General features: G+C 41.1%; 1 protein-coding gene across 1 annotated transcript; it reads left to right on the top strand.

The window, feature by feature from the left end:
- The first annotated feature begins 586 nt into the window (after window positions 1-586).
- podn (podocan) lies at window positions 587-11,218 on the top strand. The gene is made up of 11 exons (XM_011474334.4): window positions 587-742; window positions 3,364-3,651; window positions 3,727-3,820; window positions 4,577-4,641; window positions 6,608-6,717; window positions 6,793-6,949; window positions 7,733-7,848; window positions 7,957-8,170; window positions 8,316-8,759; window positions 9,301-9,449; window positions 10,981-11,218. The coding sequence occupies exons 2-11, from the start codon at window positions 3,382-3,384 to the stop codon at window positions 11,135-11,137; spliced, it is 1,776 nt and encodes a 591-aa protein (XP_011472636.1). The 5' UTR covers window positions 587-742; window positions 3,364-3,381; the 3' UTR covers window positions 11,138-11,218.
- Window positions 11,219-11,653: the final 435 nt, after the last annotated feature.

Here is an 11,653-nt window from a genome sequence, read left to right on the forward strand (position 1 = left end):
CCACCTTTATCCACCTTTGTCATGACAGGGAGAACACGTCAATGTTAGGGTGGGGTCATCTAAGATAGTTAAATGAACTCTGGATCTTCCCTCAGCTTTGGAGTCTGGTCCTGCATTTGGGTTATCCTGATATACTGCAACATGTACATTTTAGGATTGGTGAACACACAAGGACAGGTTGTTCTGGATCCTATTGCATGGAACTTCACTTCTCCAAACTCCAGATTTTGTCTTAAAGCTCCTAAATCAGCCGCATCATATAGTGAAAAGACATAAAACCAGCTCAGACATCTACCCCCTGAGCTTTTGTGGATGTTAGTCAGGAATCTGTGTGGGACTGCTGTTAGAGTTGTGCATTTAAGAATGCTGCTTGTGGAGCTGAACTCCAGCTTCACTGCATTTTCACAAATTTTCAAGAGTTTTGTTTGGAAAGTGGTCAGTTCTTATCAGCAGACAGCTTTTTGAACTTTTCCTGACATGTCTGTTGTGGAAAGTTCAGTTTCAAGTTTTGGGGGGTGGGAGTCAAAGTGCCCCGGGAGCGAAACACGAGAAAAGGGAAAACATTTGTGTTTTTGGCTCTGGGTCAGGTCGGAGCTGTGTCTCGTTCCCTTCCTCTCCACTCTATCGTTTCTTCTCCTCAACCTTCCCTCTCACATCTGGGTGGTGTCTGCTGGGGACAGCATGCCTGCTATGGACCGGACTTCAGGTTTCTGTGGACTTCAGCGTCTGCCGTTCTGAGGAGGTAAGGGACGTTGGTGGGGTGCAGATTTGGGCTATTATGTTGTAGGGCAAAGACAAAGTGCGAAGCATCCTCCATGTTTGCATGACAGTCGTGGCACATTCCATTCACAGCTGCAGGAAAGCCAGGATTTTCACTTCAAGCCTACAAACGAAGCACTTAAATGTTGTGTTGTCTCTCAGCATCTTACTCTGTGACCCCTGGATGACCTAAAGCTTTTGATGGGAGGGCAATGTGCAGAAAACCATGCCTGCTGTGGGTGTGCCCTCAGCTGTCAATGCCCCTGAGAGCTTCTGCAAAGTGTTTTTTCTGATGAGACACAAAGGAGAGGGGGGTCAGGGATAACTCCAAAGATCTTTTTGTGTTTGCATGGCTTTCAAGGGCTTTTCCTAGCTTTTTTTTCACCCATAACTCTTCCACATGTAGGGGGGAGTTTAAGCCTCTAAAAGGCTGAAAATGGAATTTATTTTGAACTGAAGCTGAATTTTTTTTTCAAAGATGGTCAGTTGATGAAGTGCAAGCTCAGCTTTAGCCGTAGTTTTAGAGCACATTTCTGTTGATTAACTTTAGCATTTTTTAAATATGATCATCCACTGACGCCGCTCAGACTCACTGAATACATTCATGCGTGAACACACACACACACAAAACAGTCGCACATCCAACTTCTCAGGACCTGTTATTTTCCCCATCTTGTTTTCATTTGAGTCATTTTTTCCACTGGAACTCTGTTTTTCCTATAACCACGTGTCCCTCTGCTCCAAGCTGTAATCGATCATGAACATGTCCTGTATGGGGGGGGGGGGGCTGCAGAATCAAGCTGACATGTTGCAGCTTTCTGCCCGTCTCTTTACACCCCTCCACATATTATTACCATGGTAACAATATGCTACTTCCGACAGATTATTCATGTCAAACATCAGTAATAGCCCGACCAAAGCAAGAGATCAGCCCATTCAGGATCACAGGAACCAGTTTAGGAACAAAGTGGGTCTGAAGAGATTATTGATTCAGGGAATTGATGGATTTAATTTTGTGGGTTTTGCTTCTTTATCAGCAAGTTTATATGTGGACTGAAATTTAGAGAAAAGATATTTCTAATATGTTCTGATGCTTCAGTTTCAGCCCTTCTGGATCTCTGTGACCCTAGATTTGTTGATTTGCTCTTCCTGACATTGATGCTGCAAGATTTACCCAGAATCTGCAGGAGTCTCTCTCCTTTAACACAAGGTTTTGACAAAACTTTTACATAAAATCTTTGCAAATCTGAGCCGTGTTGTTAGTCTAGGGTTAGCGACAGTCACTGTCAAGAATGAACATTTCCCACTGTACTGTCATCCTCTACTTTTTAACAAAGTCTTTTTGGAAACACTTCTTTGAGCCACTGTTTCATAGTTCTGTTTTTATGTCCCTCTTCTGAGCATGGCCAAAAATACCAATTGTCAAAGATGAACTAATAAGAATGTGGAAAGAGTGGACTGGCTCGTCTCAGCTACTGCTCCTACACTATGGCTGTGGATCCTGCCCCAAGCCGTCCCCCAACTCCATCTGCATGAAGCCCATCTGCTGGACTATTTAAACATGTAGTTGTTTAATAAGTTCTGGTACATCACCTGTCCATCCTGGGGGAAGATCCCTCATTTATGTGGACTTCCCTGAGGTTTCTTCTTTTTTTTTTCCAGGATCCGTTTTTTTAGGAGTTTTTTCTTACCCAGAAGGAGGGTCTAAGGGCAGGTATGCCCACTTCAGTTTAGTCTGTTTAATTAGTTCAGTTTAAAATTTTCCTATTGAATTCTATGTATTTGTGATCCTTATGATTTTATGTTTACTTTACAATTACCGGTACGAAGACCATTGAGACGACTGTTGTTGTGATTTTGACTATTCAAATAAAATTGAATTAAATTGAATTGACTGGTGTGTTATTAAACCAAAATAAGATTTCATATACACATTTATTTATTTGAATTGCTGCTACTAATTTAAGATTTTGTGTACACTGAATGTCTTATTTACGTATTTACAGTTCTTTCATGTTTAGTCCTTGCTGTGTTCCCTTTTGTACTGATGCTGCACTTTATTTGTTGGGTATTTATTTGGTGAATTGAACTGAGTGGCTGTTGTTGTTGATGCTCCAAATGTATTTTCGTTGTTTCACTGACAAATCTTCTTGAATCTTGAATTTTCATACCACACTTTGATTAAATGGGGCAGAGAAAAAACATTTTTACATTTAAAAAGACATGGTTGGGTCTTTTGGGCCTTATTTCCCTGCTCAAACATTTCTTGCATTATAGCCACAGTGCACATTAGACAGTCAGAGGATACAAATCTCAAAAGTCTTTAATGAAATGCCAGAAAAAAATAAATTGATAGGATTGTTATTCCCTTTTTATGCTGAAATATTCAGAGTTTGAATATTTGAAGTCAGTAGCTGAACTAATCTGTGTGATCATCAAGAATTTTAACAAAGGCATGAAGGTGTAAGGGATGTGAAGCAGTTAAATGAACGTAGAGACTCGTCCTCTGTTTTCAGAGATGCTCAAATTTTCACAAGAACAAACATTGGTGTTTGTTGATTGTTTTACCCTGTGACCTGATGTCTGCTCTCTATGCATGTGCAGCAAGACAAAACTGTGGACATGGAATTCCTCAAGTGGTGCTTGCTGCAGGCACTAACTCTGCAGCTCCTGGTGGGGTTGTTAGCACATTGCCAGACTTCTGTCCCACCAGAGGAAGAGGATGAGCTGTTAGGCGAGACAAACATCCCGACGGCTCCGCCACAACTCGAGCTGCTCGAGTGTCCGTCCGAGTGCAGCTGTGCTGCAGACGGGTCTGTGGACTGTGCCGGGGTGGATCTCACAGAATTCCCCCCAGAGCTGTCGGACCGAACGCGGCGCCTCTCTCTGCAGGTTCTTCAGGTTTTTGCATGTCTGTTCACATGTGCTCAAGCAGAGGTCACAGCTTTTTTGTTTTTTTAACGCCAGAACAACAAGATCCAAAAAGTGAAAGTGGAACATGTCTCCCACCTCCACCAGCTCGAGACCCTCAACCTGCAAAACAACTGGCTCACCACTGATGGTAAGCAATGACCTCTGCAGCTGATGGGGGCAGAAATGTGTGTTTTTTTTAACACTCACAATTAATTCATTAACTGCTAGACAGCAAAGAAGAATGTGTTTAAATAGTCCAACTGGAATAAAAAGGAATACATTTTACAGACATGCTGTTTTCATAAAGAGTATGGACTGGACCGATTTTTCCTCATACGGTTTTTTTTAGGAATATTTGTTTCTTTAAAAATTCTAATGCAAAATGTACTGGTCTTAAGCATTTCCCAAGTTTCCTAAATATTTTAAAAATCATTCCAGGTTTTTGAAGATGTTTTAGTGCTTCGTTAAATATCAGATCCTGACCTTAATATTTTAACCCAAAAAGAATAATTCAAAACAACCTACATATTGTGTTAATTTCCCAGCTCTGGAGTTTTGTAATGGTCACGGATAAACATAAAAAGTGTTTCAGATTCACAAGATTTTTTTTCCCAAAGTGGAGATTTTGCTGACTGCAAGATTCCATAAAGGACTAAAGTTTTTTTTGGTTAAAGGAGAAAAATTATTTTTCAGCAGAAACATAGACGCTTCTATAAAACTGCGTCTGAAAAACTATAGAAACTTCTCCCATAATGTCTTTGTGGAAATGTTTCAGCCTTTAGCCTAATCATGCATCAAACTCAATCAGAAACAGCTGCACCAGGCCAAAGCATGGTGGTGGAGGTGTGATAAATGTCTGAATTGAGACCAAACCCGCTGTATAAATGCTTAACTTTTCTTGCAGGCCTCGAAGATGAAGGCTTTGAGATGCTCGAACAGCTGGCTTATCTTTACCTGGCAAATAACAAGGTGAGAGAGGTATTCTAATCGTAGATTGAAAACTCTTTTATCTTGAATATCATATGTTTATTTAATAATAATAATAATAATAATAATAATAATAATATTTGATTAAATTGGTTTATTTCAAGCGTTAAAAATATTGGAAAACTGGAATAAAAAAATTCAAAACACAGAAATATGAAATCCTTTCAGATATAATCAGAAAAAGATGAAACATTAAAATAGAAGTTAAAAACAATGACATCTTCTTGACAGTGTATTTACAAATAATCATAAACATAGGTTTTTGCAGAAATAATATGTTACATTACACTAATATAAGGATATCAAATAAAGCCAAGTAGAATTTAATTTGTTCCGGAATAAGTGAATTTACATAATCCCACCCCATTGAGTTATTTCTTCTATGAATATTTTTTTTATAATTGCCATAATCTGGTCCTTATTAAATCAAGAGCACATTATTTATCAAAACAGCAAAATAGAGTGCCTATTATCTGCAGAAAACATTTATTTATTTATTTTTATTCTTACATCATTTCAGTAAAGAGCAATAGGACTCAGACTTTATGTAACAGATGTGTAATACTCTTTGATTATCCTCATCAAACCTGATCATATTAATCCAGTAACTATGGCTACACAATGCTGCTCAATTATAGAAAGTATATATCTTATTAAATGTCATCTGAAAAGTCTCTTGATTACAGTTGAGGAGATTGGAAGTGGGCTTACTGTGCTTTGTTTTGAAAAGCTGATTATTATGTCTTGGCTCAGGGAAAACTAAAGTAACCCATGACTGTTCTCTACTGAGACATAAATCACTGTAAAAGTTCTGGAGTCTCTTTGGCATCTGTCAAATCTGTGGCCTCCTGTGGGCAACTTAAACCAGTGCTGTTGATGCTGCTGAGCGGAAGTCTCAGTCATTCTATTTGTCAGAATAACCATTCTTGCTCTGATAACTTTTTTTTTAACACATTCTTAATAATCCTTTTTTATCCATTATATGATTTCTTTATTACAAGTTATTTAAGTTATACACTGCCCAGTCAGGTGCCTCAATAAAACGAATAAAAGCCTGCTGGTCCCCACCGTCAACAATCGTAACGTTTGATTGACAGATTCTCTAGCTCGCTTTCAGTGGTAGGGGTGTGGATTTCGAACCATCTCACTTCTGATTGGTAACAGTTGTCGCCATAAAAACATTGACTCCGACCGACTTGGACCAATCACTGTTCACTCACTCTGTCTAGCTCCAACATGGCAATGTCTGTACTGCCAAAAAATGGCAACTGAATTGGTCTAATTTCCCTGGACATTTTCTATGGGTGATGTCACGCTCGCTCAGTTCAGTCTCTTCTTCCTCTCTTCCCTCCCTGCTGTATTGCAAATCCCACTATGGTATTTGATTGCAATGAGTGCTTTCAGACTTCTGTCGGGAATTTGATGCTTTTAGCCTGACTGCTGCACCAGTGCACTGGTCGTGGATGAGTAGCAAAAAAACGGATGGCTGAATGAATGGCCTGACATTCAAAACACAACTAAAATCTTTGTTTGGATAAGAAGTGCTCAGGGCAGCTGCTGGGGAGCAACAAAAAATAAGAAAAATTTGTGACTGCTTTCTTGCTGTGTCCAGCCGTACATAAATGTAAAAGAAATTATGACATTGTTTCAAACACGTCACTTTTTTAGCTTTTGTTTTAGTAGTATTTGATATAAAGAATCATCCATAGCTTCTTTTTACTTGGAAGTACTGGTTTAATGACACAAACTCCAGAGCTTTGACTAAAACTCAACATCTCAAGTTTAAAAGCATTACGCGTTTTAGGAAAATAGACAGATATTTGACCCAATCAGGGAAAGCAGGTTTTGAAGCATTGTGGTTCTCTTTTACCGTCACTTTGTTTACATTCTGAGTTCATGGAAATTCTTTTTTTTAAAGTAGTGTCCATCTTTTTGTGCGTTTTGGCAGCTCACGTCAGCTCCAAAGGTCCTGCCACCTTCGTTAGTTAGCGCTGACTTTGCTGCTAACCAGCTCACAAGGATCTACCCGTACACGTTTGGTCACAAACCGAGTCTACGGTGAGAGCTGATTGGTTCTCGAAAAGCATAACTCCTGAATTCTATCCACTAATACATTTTCCTCATCGTTCTTAGGTCTGTGTATCTCCATAACAACAAGTTGACTGATGCAGGACTTCCGCATGACATGTTCAATGCTTCTGACAAGCTGGAGGTCCTTACCATGTCCAGCAACTTTCTGCAAGTGGTCCCCACCAACCTGCCCCCCAGCCTGCTTCGCCTCCATCTAAAGGTCTTTGCAAAGTAGCATATCCATCACAGTAGTAGGTTTAGGGGCTGTCATCTGGACTTAGTTTTTAAAGTTGGAAGACGTTTCACCTCTTTTCCAAGAGGCTTTGTCAATTCTAAATTAGCTGGTAAAAGAGCTGGTATATATGCGCTCATGGGGGTGGAGTCAGACCTGAAACTGGATGGTATTATCAACTTAGCCTACATGGTTTCGGGTTGTTAAGAGTCCTTTGTCCTTAGCTGGGGGTTGGGGAGCCAGTGACTCCCTCCCAACCTGGTCATTTCTTTCAGCTGTTAACGACCCAGGTGGAACTGGTTCGGTTTGTTTGGGTTTCAGAACACTGCCGTAGCTGGGTGGAAGAATAAACCTGAGGCCACCATTCTTATTAAGAGAAGGTTTATCCTTCTTGACAAACATGGCTTCTTTCACTCCTCGCTCAAACCATCCTTTCTCTCCGGCTAGAATTCGGACTTCGCTGTCCTCGAACGAGTGGTTGGTGGCCTTCAGGTGGAGGTGCACTCCAGACTCAGGTCCACTTAGGTTGGCTCTGCGACTTTGGTGAAGCCGTTTGTGTAGAGGTTGTTTGGTCTCTCCTATATACTGTTCGTTGCAGTTCTCTTTGCAATGAGAACTGACAGCCCCTAAACCTACAACTATGATGGAATGAACCTGGATGAATGAGAGTCTTAATAGACAAAGTAACAGATCGTACCTGTTCCCTTTGTTTTAAAATTGAGTTGTGAGACTGATCTTTAAAACTACAACAATATCATTTCTTTTTATCAGAATAACAAGTTGGAGAAAATTCCAGCAGGCGTTTTTGACAACATGCCGCATCTACGAGAGCTTTATCTGCAGAACAACCTGCTCGGCAATGATGGCATGGACAATGAAACATTCAGGTGGAAAACCTCACAACCATGAACTTTATGGTCATGCCCTTCCTGTCTGTTTGACATCAAGAGCCAAAGTGGCCAACAAACTCTTGCTCTGTCTTCTGTTTTCTGCAGTCGGCTCGGTAGCCTCGAGTGTCTGGACCTGTCAAATAACAACCTGACTGTTGTTCCGAAGGGTTTGCCACGCAACCTGGTGCTGCTGCATCTGGACAGGAACTCCATCCACAGCATCCCTGGAGATGTTCTGGCATCTGTCCGGAACCTGGAGTATCTGCTTCTTCACCACAACAAGCTGCGGTCCCGCTCTATTCACCCTGTTGCCTTTCAGGTACGATTCTCTATGGAAATGTAACACGAGTAATCAAGCTGAATTATAATCGCAGCATAGCAGATGTTTTCCTTGCATACATTCTGTTTTGCAAGCAAAATATACATTGCAGATTAAAAGGATATGTGTTTTTCGTTTTCACCAGGGATTGAAGAAGCTCCACACTTTGCACATGTACAACAACCTGCTGGAGCGCATTCCCAGGGGTCTGCCTCGAAGAGCTAAAACGCTGATGCTCCTCCACAACTCTATATCCGAGATCGGCCGGAATGACCTGGCTCTTCTCTTCACCCTGACGGAGCTTAACCTCAGCTACAACAAGCTGACAACCCCCAAAATCCACCGTGATGCTTTCAGGAAACTGCGCATACTGGAAACCCTGGATCTGTCAGGAAACAGACTACAAATTATGCCTTTGGGTCTTCCTCGCAGCCTGCGTATCCTCAGCATCAAGAACAATGAGCTCACCTCCATCCCACACGGAGCGATGGCAGGCATGGAGAAGCTGCAGAAGCTGATCCTGAGTGAAAACCACCTGAAGCTGAACTCTGTTTACCAGGGGGCCTGGATGGAGCTGAGCGCGCTCACGGTGAGAGGCTCCTGAATGCACAGATCCCATGTGTGCCCTTATAATATGACACAATGATCAACAATTAACATAAAGATAGAAAACCCATTGCTGCAGTGTGTATGTCAGATTACTGTGAAACCTCATTTTTGCCAGGTGATTATGATCAGAAATATGCTTTAGCTTGTGATTTAATAAAATAATTACCTGTCAGTGTTTTTTACATTTACTATGTGCCTTGTTCTTGTCAATTTGAGAATTTCTTTCATAAGATAGAAATGGTAATACGCTTTTCAACTTTAGATAAGAAGTTTTTACAGTGGTTCTTCTTTTAGTTTAGTTTTTTTCCATATGGAGATGAGATCCATTCATTCTGTGAAAGGCTGGCAGCTGGTAGTATGAGAGTAAATATTGCAGAGAACTCAAAAATGCATCCAGCCTAAGTTAGAAGCTGCATGTTCTCATGTCAGAGGTCTGTCATAGCCAGAAGGCTGAGAAAGCCGTCAGGTCTGTACTACATGTTTCTGTCACAACCTCAGGATGTTTAAACTTTCACTCACAGACGTTGGACCTCTCCGATAACCAGCTGACGCACATCCCCGCTGACCTGCCTGAAACTCTGGAGTATCTTTATCTGCAGAAGAACCGCATCTCCAGCATTCCTGCTTCAGCCTTTGAAGGGACACCAAACATCAGAGGCATTTTCTTGCGGTAAATTTCACAGAAATCAATGAGAAAAGGGATGTTTTAATAACCATTCTTTCAAAAATAGGTATAGAGCATTGATTTCAAGGCAGATCCTCCAAAGTGTACTGTATAACATCAGGACGCAACCCTGTACTGAAATTTCAGGAGATCATTTTATACCAAATTTTAAGTGTTTCTGAATTCTAAAACTCTTCTTCCTGCTAAATGCAGGAGCCATACCTTAGTCACACGCTGCGGGATTCTGGGTTATCCAGGCCCATAGAGGGTCACAGATAGGTGCGGCTGCATCAACTCTAGTGAAAACATGAAAATGAAACGTACCATTGTTGTGCGTGTGGTAAGTGTATTGTAAAGTATTCGTAAGGCTGATGTAAGTTACATGTACTTATGACGTATGGGTGATGCTGTTAGACGGTGCCCTTACACTGCACTTTAGTCATTGGTAAAGTGCGGGATGCACACACAAACTATACTGATTGTCTTATTTCTTAATTTCTAAAAATCAGGCCCCACACAAGGAGCACACACTTATCACTTGAACAGTGCTAACGGCGTGCGGGTTTCGGCGAGTTTGTAAAGATGAAAAATCTGTACAATGTGCTTGCGTCTCACCTACTTCTCCCTTACTTTTCGTGTTGGTTCAGTGTTTGCTATAATCTGTCATCTGCAGCATGCCCGTAGGGGAAAAAAAGGTGAATTTTCACCCTACGGGCTCACCAAGCGGTATGTGATCTTGAATTTTCATACGGCCACCTGCGTACCCCACATAGGTTTGCCCATTTTTAACCCACAGACATCCTGTATCCACTCATGAGGGCAGTTGTTACTAAGGCATTAGACAGGTCTCTGGTTTCAAAGCTCTTGATGCACCCTTTGGCATCCTTGTGCGTCTTCATGCGTCCTCATCCTTTTTCCTGCTTTTGCAATCCCATTCTTCCTCAGTGGTCTTTATGCATCCTCACACCTCCTCTTGAAGTACTGCACTCCACATGTTCATCATATTACCTGCTCCCACACTTCTGTTTGTTTACTGATCCCACACAGCGGCAGCTTCGGGCTACAGGAAACCTCTATTAGCAGGATGAAAATTAAGTCTGTCTTTCATCTATATCAGTTTTTGAACAATCAATGAAAATGCAGAGCAGGAATGTTTTATCCGTGCATGTAGAGTTGGTAAAAAGAAGGTGCAATGACCCCCTGCTGTTTTTTAATCTAGTTCTACCTTCCAGATCCAACAAAACAGAAGGGAGAAAGGAATTGAAGTAAAAACTTTCCTGCAGTGAATCCTGTCTTTAATTGAGTCAGTAGAGATGTAATTGGTGCAATAAAAACAAATTTGGATGCCGTCAATAAATTCTGAAGCACCACACTTTGTCATAAACACTCTTTCTCTTTCAATGTTCTGTAGTGTAACCCCAATTTTCCTGGCTCTCAGTGTGCCCAAAGTCTCTTGATGACTTGGTTCCTTAATGTTGCATTTACAAAAGCTGGGATATTCTGCTGTTTCTTACAATTACTTTGCTCTTCCTCACAGCTTCAACCGACTGTCTGCAGCCTCGTTTGATGAAGCCTCTTTTTCCTACCTGACCAAACTGCAGGTTTTGGATGTTGGTCAAGGAAACCCGGACCTCTTTGCTCAAAGGAAGGAAACAGAAGGTGGGGCACTGACTAAGGAGGATGAGGAAACATAGATATATTCATGGAAAGCAGAGGTGGACAAAGAGCTTTAAAGGGGAATAAAGTGGTTGTGCTGAGATGGTGCATGGACAGAAGGCTGTGTCTTTGTATCTGACTTGCCATTGCAACTTTAGATCTGCAACACCGGTACACTATTTCTTTTTTACTTTAAAGACATCACAAAATGTAACTTTTTCCTTACATAACACTAAGTATGCATTCACACTTAGTATTATGAACAGAACTCAAGGTTAGCTGGTCTTTTTGGTTTGACATGTTTGCAAGCTTCCATGAACCCTGGTGTAAAAACCAACAACATGGGAACACTGGTCTCTTTTGAGAAGGAGGATCTCTCTTCACTTTAAAATGACTTCTGGTGTTTGACTTTGGTGTGAATGCAGTCAGACTTCTGACAAACCAAACAGCAGGAGAGAGCCAAAGGCAGTACACCATGTAAGTTCCATAGCAGGGCATTACTACCAAATTCTTAAATCAATTTGATTCAGATCACAAGCATGTAAATTATTTTC

Source organism: Oryzias latipes, chromosome 4 (genome assembly GCF_053564925.1).
Source record: "Oryzias latipes strain Hd-rR chromosome 4, Olatipes_Hd-rR_3.1".
In the NCBI taxonomy this organism is placed as follows: domain Eukaryota; kingdom Metazoa; phylum Chordata; class Actinopteri; order Beloniformes; family Adrianichthyidae; genus Oryzias; species Oryzias latipes.

Excerpts from the sequence above, each read along its gene's own strand:
- podn (XM_011474334.4), top strand. The coding sequence starts at position 3,382 with ATGGAATTCCTCAAGTGGTGCTTGCTGCAGGCACTAACTCTGCAGCTC. Across the intron at positions 3,652-3,726 it reads CGCGGCGCCTCTCTCTGCAG|AACAACAAGATCCAAAAAGT; the intron begins GTTCTTCAGGTT and ends TTTTAACGCCAG. Across the intron at positions 7,849-7,956 it reads ATGGACAATGAAACATTCAG|TCGGCTCGGTAGCCTCGAGT; the intron begins GTGGAAAACCTC and ends TGTTTTCTGCAG.